The following is a 22,566-nucleotide window of genomic DNA, read 5'->3' as shown; positions in this document are numbered from 1 at the left end:
AACGAGTCCTGTTGTGCTGTCCCCTTCATGTTTTTCCTCCTTCCTTCTTTGTTTATAAAAACAGAAGTATAAGAGTCATAAATAACATAATATATATTCTCACTCTCGTCATAGTATTTTCGAGAAAGTTTTGATATGTCAAATGTGACAATTTAAACTTAATTTTGATATTAAATTTTATGAGTATTATTTTAAATCATTAGAATCACTTTAATACAAATTCAAGTCGTGATTATTGTATAGTCAAATCTTCAATTATAATTATTGTTGCAAAAATTTATCTAAGAGAATTTGGATCAATTATAATATTGATCACATGCGAAAATTAAAAGAGAAATGACTTAAGGGATGCAAGTTGTACTTCAGAGAATTGCTTCAATGCTTAAATTAGGAAAATCTTTTAAACCAGTGTCTCTCCCATGCAAACTATATATTATTGACTCTTTTCTTTTATACTTTGAAATCTTTTATTGTACTCTTTTCTTTTGATGTTGAACTATGTTGAATTGCCCTGGAAATTTTATTAAATTTTCAATTTTGTTATTGAATGTTTTGGCATTTTAAATTCTAATATTACTAGATATTCATAAGTTCATATATCAATTACCCCAAATAGGTATTTTACACTATTTTAATAATTGTGCGCCTCATGAACGCCTTGCGCCTCGGCTTCAAATACCCTTTGCGCCTCGGCTCGCCTCGTGCCTCTGACTACCATGAACTAGATTGGGATAATTTTTATAAGCACAAAAAATATTATGAAATTATTCAGATTATATGGGGAATAAATTTATTAGAAGCTAGAGTAGCTTCAAATTGTGTCCTTTTCGCAGATTTTGAAATGTTGGTAGCAATTGAAGGAAGATTCCTCCAATATTCAGAAGAACCCCAATGAGGAAATCAGGCAATTCAAGCACATAAGTATCAAAGATTAGAATTCTCATTTACCATCAATTCAAACAGTTCAGAATGAACTTAAACAAGTATTGGCAAAATTAGCCAATTTCAATGAAGGCATAAATGAAGTAACTGGAGCACTTGAGGGATTAGAGCACTCAAGTATTTTTGAAGAGTGAAGCAATCACAGTCAAAAATATGACATTGTCAAATTCTAGTCCAAAAAAGTATCATATCCCAGACCGGATGAAGCAGGCTAATTGATTCATCATATCGAGCATCTTTTCTTTTATAAAGTAAAATAGGGTATCATTTGTCGTAAACATAAAGCAAGCATCTTTCTTATCATTTATAAAGTAAAGTAAGGTATTACTTGGTGGATACGCAAAGTATTGCAGAGATGAGTCAACAAGATAAGTGTTGTCCTCTCCTTTAAGTTATTTGTTTTATTGCTTTAAGTCAGTATCAAGTCAGCATCTATTCGGATGAGAAATCAAGTTGTGATTATCCTTCCAATAGCTTGCCTATTTAAAGGGAGCTCCAACCCTTTGTCCAAAGAGAGCATTGAGAGAACTCAATTCAAATAAACACTTGTCTTCTAAGAATCTCTTCTTGTGTGAATTTCTTCTTTGTGGGTTGAAGTCTTGTTATCGCCTAAGCCCGAAGGAGGCACGGAGGCACCGTTCAAGCACCTTATGCTAGAAGAATCTAGGGAAGGCTTCAAGAATTAGAAGAGGTACATTTGTTTACTCTCCTCCTTTCAATTTTATCGATCGATCCTTGTATCTAGACATGGTATTGTTTAGAAAAGAGTGCCGATAGGTTGTCCTGTTAGGATTAACTTACAGCCTCTAGAAAATTGGTATCAAAGTCTTGACAACCGATAAGAAAGGATTATATTTTCAAAGGGCTAAACTATATTCACGAATACAGTGGTACGAGAAAGTGATCAAAGAGATCTAGCTCGAGAAATATCACCAATCATCTTTTTTTAAAACCAACTTTGACTCAGATCCAAGAGAAGTAAACCTAAGACAACTTAAAGCGGGTGTAGAAACACTCATTGCTAAGATTGAAGATCAGATTAGGCTCTATCAATCAAGAATTAATCACTATGAGTGGCAACTAGCACAATTCCAGGGAACACTAGGAAAGGAGTTAGACAGCCAAGATCTTATTTCTTTCAAGTGATAACCATGTCAGGTAATAAAAGAGCTATTACAGACAAAATAAAAGAAATAATGCAAAGCTATGATGATAGAATAAGAGAACTTAACCAGGAAGGAGAAGCTCCTCAAAGGTCCCAAGTCCAAAGTAGTATATCAGGAAAATATACTGCTAAAGACTATAAAGTAGAAGAGGTGTAGAGTGCCCTTAGAGATATAGATGAGACTAAAGTTCTATTAGAATTAACTGAGGATATTCAAAGATCTCAAAAGGAGTTGAATAAACTCATTACTAAAGAAATTTGGACAAAAGATGAAATAGCCCAGATACAAGAAAAGGTCAATAGAAAGCTAGATGAGGTAGAACACCTTAATGCTAGAAAATTGGCCAAAGTAGAAGCCATCATTGCAAAATCTAGAAAGAAACCTGCACTAGGTGGAATAGGTGGATCCTCAAGAGCAGGACCATCTCGTCCCAAGAGATCAATAGATCCTCCTAAATTCTCTACTTGGGATGCAAAACCAGTATGGCAGCCCCTAAGATTAGAGCCAAGACCTTGGGAGCGAAAGAAGTTAACTTTCAAGGAAATGCTCCAGACCACAAGGCAGCCAAAAAATGTCTTAAATTATCTAAGTAGAATTCAGGAAGAATTCAAACCACATAGAGGTTCTACAAAAGTAGTACCTCAAAATGGAACAATCCCGAGGCTTAATTGCGAGAAGGATCCCGCAACAGCCATAGATGATTGGGCCATGGATATTAGATTTAATATCCTAAGACACAACGTTGAAACATGGACAGTCGAAAGAGAGTACAAATTCGCCGTCTCCACGTTAAGGGGGAACACTGGAAGTTTTTGGGAAACGTTGCAAAGAAACTCATATGTGAGTGCAATTATCCTAACAACAATTAGTACCCCAAATGAGGTAAACAACAACAACAAAACCAAGCCTTAGTCCCACTAAGTGGGGTCAGCTATATGAATCCTTTTCCGCCAATTTATGCGATCATGGACCATTTCTTTTGATAGATTCAAGGATATTAAATCCTTACTCACTATCTCCTCCCAAGTTATTTTAGGTCTACCCCTACCCCTTCTCCTACCCCCCACAGCAATTAAATCCCTCTTCCTCACAGGTGCACTGTGTGGCCTACGTTGCAAGTGTCCATACCATCTGAGTTGTCCCTCCCTTATCTTATCTTCTAGAGGAGCTACATCTAACTTACCACGAATATGTTCATTCCTTAATTTATCTTTCAATGTTATACCACTCATTCATCTAAGCATTCTCATCTCGGTAACTTTTACTTTTTGGATATTATGTTTCTTTGTCGCCCAACATTCTGATCCATATAGCATAGCTGGTCTTATAGCTGTCCTATAAAACTTCCCTTTCAATTTTAAGGGTATTCTACAATCACATAGCACACTTGAAACACTTCTCCATTTTACCTAACCTGCTTTAACTCTATGCATTACATCATCTTCAATTTCTCCTTCAGCTTGCACAATAGATCCAAGATATCGAAATCAACAAGTGCTATTTATTTCTTCATCATCAAGTTTAACTTTGTCTCTAATATTCCTTTTATCATTACTAAAATTACATTTCATATATTCTATTTTATTTCTACTTATCCTAAAGCCTCTAGATTCCAAAGCTTCTCTCCATAATTCTAACTCAGCCTCTACTCCGTCCTTAGTTTCGTCAATTAATACAATATCATCTGCAAACAACATACACCATGGAACCTTCTTTTGAATACTCTTAGTCAATTGGTCCATCACTAAAGCAAAAAGATAAGGACTCAAAGCAGATCCTTGATGTACACCTATGGTAATTGGAAATTCTGTAGTTTCTCCATCTATAGTCCTTACACTAGTCATTACTCCATCGTACATATCCTTAATGACATTGGTATACCTACAACATACACCTTTATTTTCTGAAACCCACCATAAAACTTCCCTAGGTATCCTATCATATGTTTTCTCAAGGTCAATAAATATCATATGCAAGTCCCTCTTCTTTTCCCTAAATTTTTCCATTAATCTTCTTAAAAGATAAATAGCTTCTGTGGTAGATCTCCCAGGCATAAAACCAAATTGATTTTCTGAGATCTTCGTTTCTAACCTTAATCTTTGTTCAACTACCCTTTCCCATAGTTTCATCGTATGACTCATAAGTTTAATTCCACGATAGTTATTACAATTTTGAATATCTCCTTTATTTTTGTATATAGGTATTAACGTGTTTTTCCTCCATTCATCTGGCATTTTCTTAGTTTTTACAATTGTATTAAATAAATTAATTAACCATATAATTCCGTTATCACCCAAGCATTTCCAAACTTCAATTGGGATGTTATCTAGTCCAATAGCTTTCCCATTTTTCATCGTTTTTAATGCAAACTTAACTTCATTAACTCTAATTTTGCAAATAAATCTTATATGTTTAGTCTTTTCCTTATTTGACAATTCTAAGTTTAAGCCTTCTATTTGGTTTTCATTAAACAACTTACTAAAGTAACTTCGTCATCTTTCTTTAATATCTTCGTCCTTAACCAAGACAATATCATCCTCACTTTTTATACATTTTACATTTCCTAAGTCCTTACTCTTCCTTTCTCTAGCTTTAGTAAGTTTAAATATATCTCTCTCCCCTTCTTTTGTACCCAACTTCCATACAAACTATTAAATGATCTATATTTAGCTTCACTAACGGCCTTTTTTGCATCTTTTCTTGCCTCCTTATATTTTTCAAAGTTATCTCTGTTTCTACATTTTTGCCACGTTTTATACCAAATTCTTTTTGTCTTTATGATTTTTTGTACATCTTTATCCCACCACCAACTCTCTTTGCTATTCGAGAATTTTCCCATTGATTTACCTAAAATCTCTTTTACTATCTTTTTAATAGAACTAGCTAATCTATTCCAAAGAGTATTTGTATCTATCTCATCCTCTATGGTCCAATCCCCATCTTTGATCACTTTATCTTTAAATTTTATTATATTTTCTCCTTTTAGGTTCCACCATCTAATTCTCTTACACTGGTTTATTTTATCCTTTTTCTTCCATTTTTTAATACATATATCTAACACTAAGACTCTATGTTGTGTGGTTAGACTTTCACCTGGAATAACTTTACAATCCTTGCATGATAAATGATCTACCCTCCTAGTTAAAAAAAAATTTATTTGACTTCTATTTTGTCCACTTTTAAAGGTTATTCAGTGTTCTTCTCTCTTCTTAAAGCAAGTATTCATTATACTAAAATCATATGACATAGCAAAGTCTAAGATCATCTCCCCAGACTCATTTTTGTTTCCATATCCATATCCTCTATGTATCCTCTCATAATTTTTATTATCTCTTCCAACGTGTCCATTCAGATCTCCTCCTATAAATCTTTTCTCAGTCCCTGGTATGCCTTGTATAATACTATCCATATCTTCCCAAAATTGTCTCTTAAGATTTTCTGCTAAGCCAACTTGAGGAGCATAAGCACTAATGATATTTATTATCTCTTGTCCTAATACCATCTTGATTTTTATAATTCTATCCCTTACTCTAGTTACATCCACAACGCTATCTTTTAAGTTTCTGTCTATAATAATGCCTACTCCATTCTTATGTTTTTCTTTTCCAGTGTACCAAAGTTTAAATCATGATTTATTGATTTCTCTAGCTTTCTCCCCCACCCACTTAGTTTGTTGAAGGCAAATTATATTAATTCTTCTTTTAATCATTGTATCCACAATTTCCATGCTTTTACTTGAAAGTGTCTCTATATTCCAAGTTGCTAATCTAATCCTAGTTTCTTGAACTAACGTCTTTACCAGCCCACGTCCAGAATGATGCAGCTAGCAACCCTCGCATTTTTGACACCGTACCCGGACGCTGACACGGCACGTCGCTTCGGCGCGACAACCTAGCCCACCCTCACCCTCTTTTTGCTACACTCAGGTGGTTCAAGTGCAATGTGTCGCTCATAGGGAACGCCCAAGCAAATATTCGGTAAGGATTCATATCATAATGATCTAACAAATTTTACGCTGGCTATCAACTACCTAAACGCAACCCTCCTCCTTTACTCGGGGCTTGGAACCTGCTGGGTGTGAAAAAATTAGGACATTAAGTGCATTACAAGCGGAGTTAGTACCCCAGATGAGGTAATAGCCATACTAGCAGATTTCCTCAAACAGAAGTTTGCAGGATATTCTCTAGTTGATAGAGGAGAAGAATTAGTAGAAAAAGCCAGAATGACAATTTCTAAAATCCAAATATGTGACATGTGCTATTTTGATGAATATCTTTGTGAGTTTCAGCATTGGTATTATCAGCTTTGACCTCAAGACCGAGCATATGCAAAAGAGGTCTTTATCCAAAAGTTACCAAGCAGTTGGCCAGAATTGGTAACTCAAGCCATTAAGCAAAGACTCGAGAAGGATACAAAAGTATCAGATACACTCGGAGCTAAAGCAGCAACAGTAAGGCAAATGATAAGGCTTTACTGCATGCAGAGGCATGTCTTACAAGATGTAAGAAGTATGTCATACATGAATCCTGCATGTCGCTCCGAGATAAGTGGAGTTGCAGACAGATATGGTAGCGATCAGAGAATAGCAATACGGTTAGAAAAACCAGAATCAAGTTGTTCAAAAGGGCAATGCCATATAAGGGAAAATAGACCAAGAAAGAAATCTTGGAGGAAATTCAAGAAAAGAAGCTCCAAGAAAGGGCAAAAGCCAAGAAAGAGATATTTGAGACCTAGTCGGGTTAGAGAAGATGTTAAGGAATCTTTTAAGAAGAAATATGGAAGATATCCTAAATGTCCTCAGGGCAAATCTCTTTCAAACTGTAATTGTTGCTGGTTCTGTGGCAAGAAAGGCCACGAAGCAGACAACTGTCCAGAAGCAGAGAAGAGGAAAGGAAGCCTCGAGAGTATCTTGATGGAAGAATCCTCTGAGCTTCTTTACGAACCAATTTGGGGAGAGGAAATAGATACTGATGATGAAAGTATTTACTCTATTTTCTCAGAATATTCCGACACAGATGAAGGGGAAGAATCAAATGAAGATTTCTTAGAACCATCTCCGTTTCAGCTAAAGCTAAGCCAGTTAAGGATAGCTATGATGAAGCCAACTGAAGATGTACCAGACCTAGTTCCATTAACAAAATTAGGAGATGATATTGTACATTCTTCAGAAACGAAGATCCCTTCTAGCAGTCAGGATTGCCAGGAATGGTGTATGCCCCGAGCAAATTGGACAGTGGTATACCACAATTTGCGGATACCATACAAAGAGACCATCAAGGTTATAGAGAAGGAAGTAACTGCAAAAGTATCCAGTGGTATACCACATTTGTAGTTCCTCTATCAATCGCACCGAAAGTACAGAAGGTCATGGATAAAAAGGCCAAATATGTACATTTCGAGATAATTCAAATAGGAGTTGATCCATTGGTCAGAAAGGGCAAGGATCTACCTATCCTTGTAGTAGTCATGGACGAAAGTATAGGTAACTTTGCTAGATCCTTATTAGAAGGAGCAAGAGCCAACTTGCATTCAAGATCAGCCTAGATCAAGGTTATACCATATCTGCATGTAGATCTCCATGACAAGAGTATTGAAAAAACGCTAAAGGTAAGGGTAAATACAAGGGACTAGCAGAATACACTACAATGTAACTTAGATAGGAGATGCATTAAGTTAATGGCCAGATTGTATTTGAAGTTTTATAATACATGGAAAGTAGCGTTAAAAGAGGGAGTTAGCAGATTTACGCAACTCTTTGAAACGTCTAGTTCTAGTTCAGTTAAAGGCTTACAACCAGAAGTGGTAAATCCAAGGTTGTTAAGTTGGCCACAAGTTTGGGCCACTCCGAGAACAGAAGAATGATTAAGGTCCCTTTTGCCAGAGTCAGTAAGATAAGAGGCAAACAAATTGATTATTACTAAGCAGGTAACTGAAGATGCACCCAAAAGGGCTAGCATGTCCAGAGAGGAAGAAGTAGCTTCGAAAGTTCCTTCTGAAAGCAGAACTTCAATAAGTAGGAGGATAGTTGGTTAGAGAACTATTAGAATCCCTATTTATGCCGAGAAAGATGAATAGTCTCATATATCCTATATGAGAAGATATATCCTTAGTGCTCAGATGGAGGAATGGGCGACTCTTATAAAAATTTATATTAGTGAAATAGAATGTGCAGCCCTAATTGATACAAAGTGTACTTCGTCCTGTACCAGGAATAGATTTCCAGGAGTAACCTGAGAACCTACAAGTTTGCAAGTAACAATAGGCAACAGTGCCATACTCCAGATTGGAGAGGTTTCCAGAAAGGTAAAAATAAATGCAAATGGCAAAATATTTGAGGAGCCAATTCTTTGCCTAATACCTGAGTTACTAGATGATTTCCTTTTAGGAAACAGATTTCTTAGAAGATACCAGCTATTTACGGTATTATCCTCGATAACCATTTTATCCCAACTTCTTCAGCAACTATCAGAAATGGTAGAAACCAGATCATGATAAAAGAAAATGATGGTGTAACATAACCTAAGGTTACACGAGTTTATCAAGAGAAGCTTGATAAGTGGATAAATTTAGTTGGAGGAGTATTAAGTATAGAAGGTAATAGTCAGCTTGAAGAAATCAAGACTTTACTTTCAGAAAATTGATCTAATAATCCTTAGGCGCTATAGCAGAAGGCTATGTCGGAAGCCGACATAATACTTAATGACCAAACTACGAGTATTCGTAGTAAAGGAATTGCCTATCCTAAGTTAATGATAGAGGAATTTGAAAAGCATATTCCAGAGTTATTAGAAATGGGATTAATTAGGCACAGTCAAAGCTAGCACAAGAGTGTGGCTTTCATGGTCATAAACCACGCTGAGCAAGTAAGAGGCAAGGCAAGAATGGTAATTAACTATAGAGAACTGAACAAAGCCACAAAGGACGATGGCTATAATGGTCAGAGTAACTGTACGAGGAAAGCTAGAAAAGCCAATATCAAATTTATTACCCTGCCCTTCCCTTCTTTCATAGTTATTTCCCAGTCATTTTTTATTTTTTTTTCTGAGTTGAACCCATCAATACTTACTCATCTTACAAGAAAATGCTTAAAACATGGTCTATTGACTAATGCCGTAATGTAGTAAAAATAATGTAACACATTGCAACAAGAAGGTGAACTTCAAGCAAGGGCATAGGTGCTTTTAGCAACCACTGAGACCATCAACTAGGCTTCCCCAAGCATTTGGACAACTAAAAATGAAAATTCTATCAAAAAATATATTTTTCTTCTCCATCCTCTCTTCCAGTAATATTAATCAACTAACTGTAATTACTTTATAATCAAAAAATAAGCAACTTTACAGCAAACCTTCCAAAATAAATATATTTTCCTTTTCATGTCAAGTAATTATCTCAAGTGTACATAGGAAAAAAGTCCCTCAATACACAATGTAAACACATACAACATTGTATTTTAAATGCTTGTATTCTCAAAATCATGCACTTGTGCACAAATTGAAAACCATCAAAAGGTAGCCAAGTTCTATACGAGTTAAAAAATTCAGGTCAGACCATATTTCTTATTTGCTTATGAATCTTGTAATGTTAGATTTTACTGTGCACGATTATCATAATTAAATATAATTTAGAATTAGAATTTATGCTCATCATGAGCCAACCTGCAGCCCAACACAACTGCTGGGCTGGTTATTTAGGACATAAACATTATATACAGTGTTCAGGCTACAACATACAATGAAAATAGAAACAACAAGAGAGAACAAAAGCAAATAATATGGTTTGGCCCTAGGCTACTCCACCAAACAATCCACTATGAAGAACTTCAATTAGAATCAGTCAAACTCTAACTCAAACAAACCCCTTCACACCCAATAGCTTGCATACAAAACCTCAAAAAGGACTTGGCACAATCTGGAACAAAACCATAGACAATAAAACAACACTAGCAAACCACTTCACACATACACAATCATATGCAAAAGCATATACTTATAAGACTCAACAAACCCAATTCTAGATTAGATAGGGCTCCCTTGTGTGAGCAGCACAAGTCTATGGGAAGTACAATACCAAAACTGTAGTCAAAACCAAGTTTAAAATAAAATAGGAAAGCCCGATCCGCCATGAACCATTCTTTAGGATCTGTTCACCAGCTTTTGTCAAAAAAAATAAACTTGAACCACAAAACCTACAATCAACGCAAGACATGGCTGGCCTGTTTTGTGGCCAACTAGTTTAGTAACCATTTTGAAAAATAAGTTTAACCCACTCTTCAATTTTGAAAACTGAGTCGCCACTTTATTTCAATTTTTGAAAAGGAAAAATAAAGGAAATCCTTTTTCATAGGGTTATATGTTCGGGAATACAATTGTGAATAGTGAAGGCAACCCTTTAATTCCTTTTAAATAGAATTAAAGAATTAACACCCTAAAGCACCCATTTTAAGAATAGTTGCCACTCTTACCTTATGTGTATTTGTCTGCCATAAGAAAATTCATTTTCTGAAAATCAAATTTGGTAGAAACTTTTTAAAAAATGAAAGCAAAAACTGGTCGAACACCTTCAGAGGTCAGGTTGACCTGCCTTGCTCTTGGGCAAGGCCGGTCGATCGTCTCCTAAAGGTCAGTCGACCACCTGCAGAAGGCTGCCTATGCTTTTTTTTTTTTTTTTTTTTTTTCAAAAAACTTTAGGTTATCATCATCCTTTGAAAAGGTTTTCATGGTATCTATGCAGAGGCCAAAGCCCAACGGAGACCCCGCTACTTAGTACCTTTGCAAATTGTCACAAAAAATATAATGATAAAAATAAATAAATAAACACATTCACAAATACAAAAAATCCTTTCATTTTTTTCAAAAGTGACTGCATCTATGTAAGAATAGACTACTACATACCCTAAAAATGGGATTAAGCCACTTGTAGTTCCCCAAAATATTTTCAATTTCTAATTAAAAAGTAAAAACATTGTGGAGTTTTGAAAACTACTTGAAGTCTTAAATAAAAAATCCACATTTTTTAAATAAAAATATGATTTTTTTTTTTTTTGGTTAAAAAAAGCTCCCTATGGAAGCGAAGCCTTGAAGTCTGTTAACATTTAGAAAATAAGCACTTCTTCATCTTCAAGCCACATCATAGGTGATTACTTTGAAAAATGGTATATTTTTTATTAAAAAAAAATAACTCAATATTTTTTTTTTTTTTTTTTTTGAGGGAGAACCACAAACCCACCTTGAAATCACTTGAAAATTAAGTCATAAACATTCTGAAAAAAAGTTTAAAAGCTCATGCACACTCATTTCAGAATTTTTTTTATTTTTGGAAAACACTTGAACATAAATTGACATTTTTGGTTTTTTTAAGGGAAAATCATTAAACCAACTACAAATAATTAGCCAGCAGACTCAACCATACACTCCAATGAGTGTTTAAACCAACCATTGACTCAAAATTCCAAGAAAAGTCCAAAAAAAATATGGCTGAATTCAGCCTCTAGACTGCGCTGTTGACTGCGCCTTAATGGCCAGTCAACCATCTGCAGAGAATGAACTAGTTGATTGTGCCCTTGCGTCTGGTCAAACACCTACATGTATACTTCACCATTTTCAAATTTTTATGCAAAATTCTTATGAAACCTGCACATGGATTTTATCTGCTCCTATTCTAGATGACGTGCTAAGTATAGAAATTAACATGCACACGTAAGGAAAAAGGTAGAACGATTTTCAAAATCATTTTTTCAAAAATGCATTTTTTGGACTAAAATAGTGTCAAAACCAATATAGTTTTGAAATATGCATGTAAACCATCCCTAAGACACTGAAGCAACACTATGCACGAATTCACAAGCAGAGAATTACACTACAAAAAAAAACACAACAAATAAAAACCATGCATGCAAAATTACCATACAAACATAAAAAATACAAGATGAGAGTAATAGGACTGCCTAAATCCAAAAAGATCTGTATTTCTAGTTGGAGAATACTCAAAAAATGCATGCACACCCCTAAGAACTAAATGAAAGATTGAGAGAATGAGATGTCTCTCAAATACCCAAAGTGTGAATTTCCTTCTCCAACACCCAAAACACGAATTCTCTCTACGAAAAAATCTCCCTGTCCCCCACTAGGATGTGCCCATAGACCATGCATTGTGGAGGGAAGGTTAGGGATTGTCGACCATCTTTAAGTGAGCGATCGACCATCCTGTACAAAATTCCTTTTCTCTTTGTTCTAGCTCAATTTTTGAATTATTCAACAAAGTTATGAAATGTTTGGTCAAAAACTCACTATCAACAGCTATTAGACCTAAGACTCCCTTGTGCGTGGAACACATCTTTTGTAAGTAGGAAACTGACATTGATGCCAAAACCAATGATGCACTAGTCGACTAAATGGACCTACTCTTAGAAAAACCTTGCGCTCTCCATCTAAATAGGCAAAACTATCCCTTCTGCACTGGTCTACCTATCTTGCCACTTCTTTAATCTGAGCCACACACAACAGATATCCATCTTGGCTAAAATCTAACCCTATTGTGAAGCTTCAATAGCTCCACCATTTCACTAAAGCCACAAACCACACTAACTTCCATACTCATTGTCTTGCGTGTAGTTATCCTATCTGCTCTTACCATGTTTTTAATCAATAAACAGGGATTTCATAAATACAGCGTGCCACCCATGTACAAGCAAAGAAAAGAGAGAAATAGAAGTTCAATCAAGTGTGTGATAGGGTTCCCAAGAAGTCAATAATTTTGCGTGTGTCCAGCATGTTCCACCACTAAACCAATTTGAAAGAGTTATCCATCTATCCTTAAGGACTCTGCAAAAAGTAGTTGTTCCTTCAAAGCTCTAGAATTTATCTCTCCACAATATCCACAAAATTAGGGCAAAATAACAGGCTAGCACCGTTCCTTCTTCCAGCAGCAGCAGATTTGACATCAGAGGAGAGCTTCAACAACCAAGGAGTTGCAATCAGGCTAAGAGCTTAAAGTTGCAATTTTGTAGCAATTATGCATTATCTTTGTAGCTTTTACTTTCTTCCTCTTCTTTCCTCTTATCATCTGCAAGCCAAAGACATGTTCCTTCCCCCCCTCCCCCCCAAAAGAAAAAAAGCAAAGAGCAAATAGCTTCTTTTTTCTTCTTTTCATTCCAACTAGCAAAAAGTATTGTTGTGATATGTGGCTCATATATTCAATGGAACGCATGTACAATGAGAAAACATGGAAGAAATAGAAGTTTGCAAGAGGAAACCGTCGACGATTTCTCTGTAACCATTGACAGTTTGGCACAGTTCAGTGAAACAGTCAACGGTTTTGAACCTGCCACATCGACTGTTTGCTCTCGGTATTAAACCGTCGACGGTATGTCTGAAACCGTCGACGGTTTGGCTCGGGTTCCCAGCGCTGGTTTTCAAATTTTGAATTTTGGGACGTTGGATAGGTTGGGTTTGGGGGGGAAAACCTTCGAGAGGGTTATACATACATTGTATATGTTGTAACTCTCGATGTTCATGTCTTTGGGCACAAGATAGTAAGAAAAACACTGCTGATTACTCCCGTGGATGTAGGCATTGCCGAACCACGTAATTCTATGTGTCATTGTTATTGCTTTCATTATAATTTACGTGATTGTTATTTTGCACATTTCACCGTTGAGTGCTACATTGTAAGATCAATTTATTCTACTATGCAATTTGTTTTTCACAACAAATTGGCATCAGGCATTGTTGTAATGGCTTCTAGAACTTCTTCTGCAAAGTTCGATGTTGTCAAGTTCGATGGAATGGAAAACTTCGATTTAAGGCGGAGAAGGGTTAAGGATCTGTTAGTGCAGCAAGATATGGTGAAAGCTTTATACAGGGTTTAGCCGGAAAGCATGGATGAAACAAGTTGGAATGAATTGGAAGCAAAGGCGGCGTCGAGTATCCGACTTTGTTTGGCTGATGACGTGTTATATCACGTCATGGATGAGGATTCTCCTGCAGCAATTTAACAGAAACTGGAAAGTTGGTATATGTATAAGTCTTTATCAAACAAATTATTTCTTAAGCAAAGATTGTATTGGTTTAAGATGGTGGAAGGTTCGGATTTGAACCAACACATCAATGCATTCAATCAAATTGTCAATGATTTAATGTGTGTTGATGTGAAGTTCAAGGAAGAAGACGAGGCGCTGATGCTATTGAATTCTCTACCTACGTCTCACAAGTATGAAAATTGGGTTACTACTCTAACATGGGTCAAAGAAATCCTAAATTTGGAAAAGGTAACAAGCGCATTGTTGGGTTTTCATCAAAGAAAGATGGCCAGCGATGAAATTCCACATGGTGAAGAGCTTGTGGTAAAGGGTAACCAGGAACATGGGAGAAGCAAGTTCCGGAGCAGATCTCAATCGCAGTCCAAGAAGGACAGAAAGTGTTTTAAGTGTGGAAAAATTGGGCACCTAAAACCGGAGTGTCCAATGTGAAAGAAGGGGAACGCTGAAAATCCAGAGGGTTGGTCAAAATTTGCAAATGTAGTGGAAGAAGGAGACTCAGAGAGCAGTGATGGTGATATGCTTTCTATTTCATCGGATTCAGAACACCTCACAGATTCTTGGATCCTAGATTTGGGATGTTCTTATCACACGACATCAAATAGAAATTAGTTCAACACCTACAAGTCAGTTAATTCTGGTTTTGTTCTAATGGGAAATTATGTTTCATGCAAAATAGTTGGAATAGGAAATGTCAAAATTAAAATGTATGATGGTTTTGTGAGAACTTTATGCGATGTAAGGCATGTACTGGATTTACGGAAGAATGTGATTTCATTGGGCACTTATTGTAATGGGTATAGTTACAAGTCTGAAAGTGAGATAATGAAGGTGTATGAAAGCGACATGATGGTGATGAAGGGATAGAAATTAGCAAGAAATATCTATGCACTGCACAATTATAGGTGGAGCTACAGCTAAAGAATGTGAGTCAAGTAATATTATTTTGTGTAAAACAGCCACACACAAGACAGAGGGTATTCTTAACTACATGTATTCAGATGTTTGGGGGCCGGTGATAGTAGCATCATAGGTTGGACATATGTTTTTCGTGGGTTTATCATGAAAGGTCTTGGTGTATCTCATGCGGCACAAGTTAGAAATGTTTGCCAGGTTTAACTTGTGGCTAAGATAGAAAACTAGACCGGGAGAGATCCTCAGGTCAGACATTGGTATTAAGTACGTTGGTTCTGTTCAAGGAGTTTTGTGCGCATGGCAAATTGTATGTAAGGCTTACAAGGAACTTCTTGGTAAAGTCAATGAGCATGGTGTGTTTCTCGTTTACCGATCGCCAAGGGTATCACTAGATGGGAAAGTTGCAGGTGAGGTGTGGACAGGTTATGCGGTAAACTACTCTGGTTTGAGAGTGTTTGGATGTCCAGTCATGCACATTTCTAGTGAGGTAAGATCTAAGCTTGGTGCAATGTCCGGACGGTACATATTTCTAAGGTATAAGAAAGGTAGGTTCAAGTTGTTTGATCCAGAGGCAAACAAAGTGGTGATCAGTGGAGACATGGTTTTTGGTGAGAAAGTCATGATGCAGCGTACTCAGGTAAAAGAAGAGAAACAGGTGCCTAAAAACCGCAGCAGCAATGAACATGTAATGCAGGTAGAGCCAAAAAGAGTCTTGGTTTGGAGATTCGCAAGTACAAAACTGCACGGAGATTGGGGTTATCTCAGGGTGGCGTTGTGGACAGAACTGCAAGGAGATTGTGGTTGTCTCAAGGTGCTTTTGTGGAGAATCAATGTAAATTGTCTACTGCTCAGTACCCAAGGACGAAGGGTGATGTTCAGGATATGTCGAAGGTCCCTTATGCTGGTGCAATGGGATGTTTTGGCAAGCATCAAAGTGATCCGTCAGTTGTGAAATTTGTGAATGCAGACTATGCAGGGGGCTTTGATGACAGGAGGTCTACAACAGGGTATGTGTTTACTGTTGTAAGAAGGCCTATTTGTTGGAAGTGCAAGGTACAATCTCTGGTTGTAACATCTACAACTGAATCAGGGTTCATGGCAAAAGTCGAAGCTACCATGGACAAGTTCAAGCATTTCTTGGACTAGGTTTCTGTCTCCAGTTGCTAGTGGACTTAAAAGTAGGGGCTATTTGTTCATAGGATTATTTAACTCAAACTCCATAACCTTAATTTAGTGATAAGGCTAATGCTCAAGGCCAATAGGCTAGCTTGTGGGGAAAAAAAACTCTTTAGGCAATATCAATAAGAACCCCTTTTCACCTTTTTGCCTAACAAAACCTCCTCTCAAAATGAGAGGTTCCAAAAGAATCAAAATATTAGTGAGCATCTCAGTAGCTCATCTTGGTAAAGGCTCGTAAGCGCAATCATTTGCATATAAACAAACTTGAGCCAACATTTTAAAGCTCGATCTGAGCTCAGCTCAAGCTCGGTTAAAAATTTAATGAACAAGCTTGAGCGAGGCAAAGCTCGGCTCGGCTCATTTGTAGTCCTATGTCCAACTCAAGGAATCTATAGATATATAAAGAGGAGCCCCCAAATTCGTGTGAACTTTTTGTTTACTAAAAATATTCCTGCATAATTAAATATTACTTGAACAATAAAGCTAGTCTTCTAGTGCACTATTGAAAGATGTCAGTTATCCTAACAAACCCATTGTTGCTTATAATTAACACGTAAATATGTTATAACTCATAATTAACAAATAACTACAAGATTTTTCTTCGCTGTCTTTTTTTTTTTAACATCATAAAAAATTAAGCCATACAAATCTTGAATTTCAATTGAAAAATTTACCATTACCTGACCAAATCTTATATGGAAACATACAATAATTTAGATGAGTAAATGTTAAGAAATAAAAAATAATTAATTAAATTTGCAAACAAATAAAATAAAAAACGTAAATAATTGAGTAATTAAGTACAAGAAAATGATGACATATTTTACAAGCATTGCATAAAAAATGGCAAAAACACAATAAATAGATACCTTTTCCGTGAGTTTCAGTATCATAGTTTCAACTGCAGCAGCATCAGCAGATGATTTATAAGTTGCTTCAAGGGTGCGTATTGCGACAGCAGTGTCCATGTTAACTGATGAAAAATCCCCATGGTCATCCTGTCAAAATGTTTCATCCCATGTTCCATGGCATTATCAAACAATATTAAGCATCTGCTCCCTGTTACAGTATATTTCAGACAACGAGTATTAAAAAAATGAGAACCATCATAAAAATATTACCTGCCAATTTTTGCACATTGCAATGATCCTGTCGAAGTCCGTGTTTATAGCACGTAAAAAGTGATCAGAAGGACTTTGCATAATTGGGCAAGGAAATCCAGCATTTGAGAAGTGCTGCATCAGAAAAAGTAGAATTAGTTCAGCAGAAAGATAAGTTTCACTTATTTCCCACTATAAGATGGGAAAGGAAAATAAAATTTGGAATTTCACGATATCTTGAGATTACAAATTTCCTAAACTACTTTACTTTCAGGGCAGCGATTAGCAAACATGGTAACATACTGTTCCTGAATTCCTTTAAATCCAACAAAATAGTGCACATGACAATGCCAAACAGTCATTGTAACAAAACTACAGCAACAAAAAATGAAAATCAAATTTACAACGGATATATTATATACAAGCCCCACAGCTCCATGTATGATGGCTTCACTACTTCCACAATCATAATTTTTATGCAAGACAAACAATTTTAAGGAAACAGAATCAGAGCCACTGATATGCTCACCTGCAAGCAAGCCAATGTTTCTCCGAAGAAGAGAGTGTTTCCATTTGAAAGGAGGCAAATCCGATCAAAGAGACCAAACACTTCTGTGCTGCTCTGGCAAATAGTAAAAATGAGGGTGCAACCAGTGTTTGCAAGTTTCTTCAAGGTAACCATCATGAGAAGTGCAGATACACTGGAGAAAGTGACAAACATAACTTTTAGCTGGGAAAGCAAACTGGAGTAAATAATTTAAAATAGGAAAGCATAAATTATAAGGCATATTCACGGTCCGCAATCATAAAGGATCTCAACATGGGATCGCTAGCAATGTGTCAACCAAACAATTTTTATGAAATATAAGTGCAGATTCTGTCAGAAACCTTGGGAAAAAACTATAACCATGTGTTCAGAAGCATGGATTTCAGGCCTTGGAATTTAGATTTGTGTGGATTTGGACAAAATGCATTGTAAAATTGTATTGATTTCTATCACACAAATCCAAATCAAAGGTTCAAAATGCAAGCTCCCAAACACAACCTAAGAAAATGTTCTGAAATTACAAATCAGGACCAACTGCTCGTCTTAAATTAGCCAGATTCCAGATTGCAGGAAAGAATTCATGGTTGATTAAAAAATAAAATAAAAAATAAAAGAATTGTTCACCCTCAGAATTGCAGGAAATTCCTTGCCTAGAAACATCTTCTCATTAAAATAAATAAATACTCTTTTGGGTAGTTGGCAATGGGGAGGTTACGGATTGATGAAAGCAGACAAACTACTGCCTATTTTTTTCGTATCAATTACATTTCCCCTCCCCTATTAGTTACAAATTTGTCAGACTGATCTTGAGTAGCCTGATGTCTTACAATGTGATTATGTGAACAACATAACCCATATTTACACAACACAGAGTCTGCCTGAGTGCCATGGAAGGGTCAATATTCAATAGCGCTACAACCTGAAAAGTCAACGTGAGCTAGCTCTTACAACTCCCACCTCTACAAGTAAGCTACAAATGAACTTGCAGTAACCATCATTCCAACAGACATGCACCTAATATCTTTATATCTTATAATATGCAAATGTCAAAACCAAAATAAGGTCCTGGATCTGAAAGAGGGTATAAACATACAAAAAGAGGGGAAAATACCTGTCAAGGTGATACAGTGGTTCATCTATAAATAAGATATGTGGCCGCATCACAAGCTCTCTGGCAATGCTAACGCGCCTTCTCTCACCACTAGGAAGACCCTTCATATAACAATGGCCGCCAATCAGTTTGTTTGCACAGTCACCCAAAGACATGGCGAGGATGGCATCCTCTACCACACTCTTTTTTTGACAGAAGAAACCAGGAAGTTGGAGCAGTGCAGCGTAATACAAAAACTCACGGACAGTGAGAGATCCAATCAGTGTGGTTTGCCTCTCAACATATCCCTGTGGGTGGGGAAACATACTTTTATGTTAGAACTTCCAACCTTCCAATGCAACGTGTTAGTAACTCTTGGTTTCGTAACTGCACTACTACAACCTTGAGTTGGTGTCAGAATAACAGAAAAAATGCAGAGAAAAAGAAAAGGCAAATGCAAAAAAGTGAAATGAGTCAAAGGACTCAAAAAAATGAAACTTGAATTGCTGAGACAATTTAGCTACACAAAGTATTTTAACTCAACATATACTACATTTGAAACTTTAACCTGTTTCCCATTTTTAACTTTTATCTTGGAAATTTTCAATTCACTAGGCCATTATACCTATATAATTCATTAGTTTCACTGGTAAGTGAGATAACTTAAAGCTTACAATCACAAATAAAATCATTTAGAACTTACATAGGACCCATATGGCATCGACATTTTTGTCCCATTCAGAAACACTTCACCATACATTTTGGCGGAACCATGCAATCTTCCTGTGTAAAGGAGAAAACAACAATTAAGTATTAACCTCCAAAAGCACAATCAGAAGTACATATTCAAATGCTCAATAATTACTGACAATCAACCTGCAAGACACGAACCTGCAATAGCCCTCAATAGTGTGGATTTCCCAGATTTGGCAGGGCCCATTATCACTGTCATAGTCCCTGGTAATGCATAGCCATTTGAACTTTTCACAACCTTATCAGAGTACTTCCTTTTCCCCTTTATCGTGACAGTCAAATCCTTCCACACAACCGAAGCACCTGCAAGTTTCCTTGGAACAACTGCACCCTCCACTAATGGAGGAGACGGCAAGGACCCACTATTGAGCTTCGAGAGAGATGGGGAGACAGGTGTGGTTACCACATGAATTGCGTCACCTCCTTCCTCGACCCTGACATCAACATCTGCATCTTCCCAGTCTGGTGAATCCTCAAATGAGATAGGTTGTCTAAGGGAGCCAGGTTTCCTCAAATAGAAGAAATTACTTGAAGGCACCCTACTAGCAGGACTACTAGCTGAAGAGGAGGAAGACCTATAGTTGTCTGATTGAGACTGTATTTCTTCCATTTTCTTTCCCGAATTCACAAACTCAATTTATCTATAACATTATTCCCCAATCAAAGGAAAGGAACCTAATACAGATAAGGTACTTGTCTTTACTTTTTACCAAAATGACTGCAGCATGAGACCAATGTGGTAAATTCCAGATATTACCATTCTTTCAATCAAATGCACTTAATTGATGAAATCACGTCACAACTGCTCATGACAAAAATTACAAAATACACGTGGAAAGTAACAAATCTGCATCAATTAAGAAAAGGAATTTGTTGGAAATTTCAGTGCCAACTAAGAAATCACATATAAATCTCGTTCTTCAATTTCACACACCAATACATCACATACACTTCAACCTTGATGCTTAGGTCTCTGTTTGGTCACTGAGAAACTGTCAAAACAAAAAAAATATATTAATAACAATGAACTTCGTATCAAATATATCTTCATTATTTAGGGCACAAGAATTCAATCGACACAAAAAGTATACATATTCGCAAAGGTGCTCTCGAGCTGAGCTGACTTGGGAATTAGAAAACAAAAACTTGCAGTTTACTGATCTTTACACAATCATTCAACCACTTAATATATGCTTATCAATTGTTCTAGAATGCAAAAACATAAAACGAGAGTGTCAAACTGTTATTTTCATTTTTTCTTGCTTACTTCTGTTCAGTTTTCTCAGCAACCAAGCAGAAGGTCATGGCAAGAACTATAAATCACGCAAATGACAGAAAAAGAACCAGAAACGAAACAGCGCAGGACCAACCAGCTAAAAATGAACTCATTATCCAAAATAAACGAACAAATAAAGTTCTACAAAAAGTAAAAGAAGCAATCTTCAAATGCTTTAAAAGCGCATCAAATCGTACAAAGACAAGTAATCAAGATCACATTTATGTCCGCGGATACATAGCAAAACAGAAGAACAATCCATTACTCCAACTCTCAGATAATATTGTGAAATGCCTGAAGCAAACAACGTTCAGCAGAAAAAGGAGAGACCCATTTACTCAAGCAATCCACAAGAACCCATAAACCCAAAAATGATCAAATCGCACATTTGCACCAAAAGTAGTAAAGATCATACGTGTCTCCCCGCGAACATGGCAAAACAGAGAAACCCATTTACTCAAACCCGACATAAATCCAACTACATCTGAAAAAGTGAAAAGAGCAACATTTACCGGAGAACAAGTGAAATGGGAAGATAACAAGAAGAAACCCACCTCGGTGGATCTGAAAACAAGCTCGAAAACACCAGGAATGGGACGCCGGCCGCTGGCCGCCGGACCCCATACCAAAGCCAGTGTGAACAAGGAGAGGAGGAGGAGGGAGTGACAGAGTCAGAGAGTGTAGCCCGAATAAGTGGACCGTTTGAACCGCTTTTTCCGGTTTATGTAATGCTCTGCTTTGCAGCTCTCTTCTTTATCCTTGTTTTTTCTTTTCTGTTTTAAGGAAAATGATAGCGCCATTAGTGCGACCTTACCCTGTGCAAGAAAAATTGTGAGCTTTCCCACGCGGCATTTGCACAGGTTCATATGGGATAGCATTGGCATCTAAGTACGTTTTACCATGCGTCCTCTTCTGCTTTTATTTTTTGTTTTACTAGGTTCATAAAATGTGAATTTTGTATTGCAGGTTAAATGCTTTGGGCTCACCAAGCCCCACACGCTTTGCTTTTTAATTTTAACGAGAAAAAGGGGCACAATTACTAATCACTAATCAATAGGAGGTGATTGATTAGTTTTTGTATTTTTTAAGTTTTTGGATTTCAAAACGGCAAGGCTTTCATCAATTAACTAACTAAAGTTTCTTTTTCATTTTTTTGGAGGGTAATGCATTTGAAATTGCATTGTTGGAGTAATTCAATTTGATTTTTATTTTTTTTCAAATTCTTCTTAGAATTTAATGATGATAACATAACTTTTACTATAGGAGTTTAATTACTAAATTATTTAAATGCCAGATTGACATTTATGCATTCTATTTTTTATTTTAAAAGGACATATCTTGCTAAATGTTCTTTATTAAAATTATTGGGTGCTTTTGAGGATGCGCCTACTCTCTCGCACAAGGAAGAGTAGACTAGTAGCTCCACGCTTTATATGAAAGCATGAATGCATGAAGCCAATTACTTTTTATTTCTTCCGCCTAGCAAGTTAAAAATAAATAAATCATCATTTTACTTCAACTAATTTTTATTTTATTTTATTTTTTAAAAAATCATATGTAA

The 22,566-nt window shown here is 36.4% G+C and overlaps 1 protein-coding gene across 5 annotated transcripts in view; it reads right to left on the bottom strand.

Moving 5' to 3' along the window:
- LOC131148869 (ABC transporter G family member 3) overlaps positions 1-21,843 on the bottom strand; it is a 54,306-nt gene extending 32,463 nt beyond the window's left edge. The window contains exons 1-8 of one of the 5 annotated variants that reach the window (XM_058098817.1): positions 21,560-21,788; positions 20,679-20,721; positions 19,868-20,576; positions 19,680-19,759; positions 18,998-19,284; positions 17,869-18,040; positions 17,361-17,474; positions 17,109-17,237 (exon numbers count right to left, since the gene is read on the bottom strand). In XM_058098817.1, the coding sequence (XP_057954800.1) occupies positions 17,109-17,237; positions 17,361-17,474; positions 17,869-18,040; positions 18,998-19,284; positions 19,680-19,759; positions 19,868-20,339 (1,254 nt within the window). In that variant the 5' untranslated portion in view covers positions 20,340-20,576; positions 20,679-20,721; positions 21,560-21,788. Of the gene's footprint in view, positions 1-17,108; positions 17,238-17,360; positions 17,475-17,868; positions 18,041-18,997; positions 19,285-19,679; positions 19,760-19,867; positions 20,722-21,517 lie in introns of all 5 variants that reach the window. The other 4 variants (XM_058098816.1, XM_058098814.1, XM_058098815.1 and 1 more) reach the window with 4 other exon arrangements.
- Positions 21,844-22,566: the final 723 nt, after the last annotated feature.

The sequence above is a fragment of the Malania oleifera genome, chromosome 2 (assembly GCF_029873635.1).
Source record: "Malania oleifera isolate guangnan ecotype guangnan chromosome 2, ASM2987363v1, whole genome shotgun sequence".
Lineage (NCBI taxonomy): Eukaryota > Viridiplantae > Streptophyta > Magnoliopsida > Santalales > Ximeniaceae > Malania > Malania oleifera.
The sequence above is the reverse complement of the archived record's forward strand: the minus strand, read 5'-3'. Positions and strand labels throughout refer to the sequence as shown.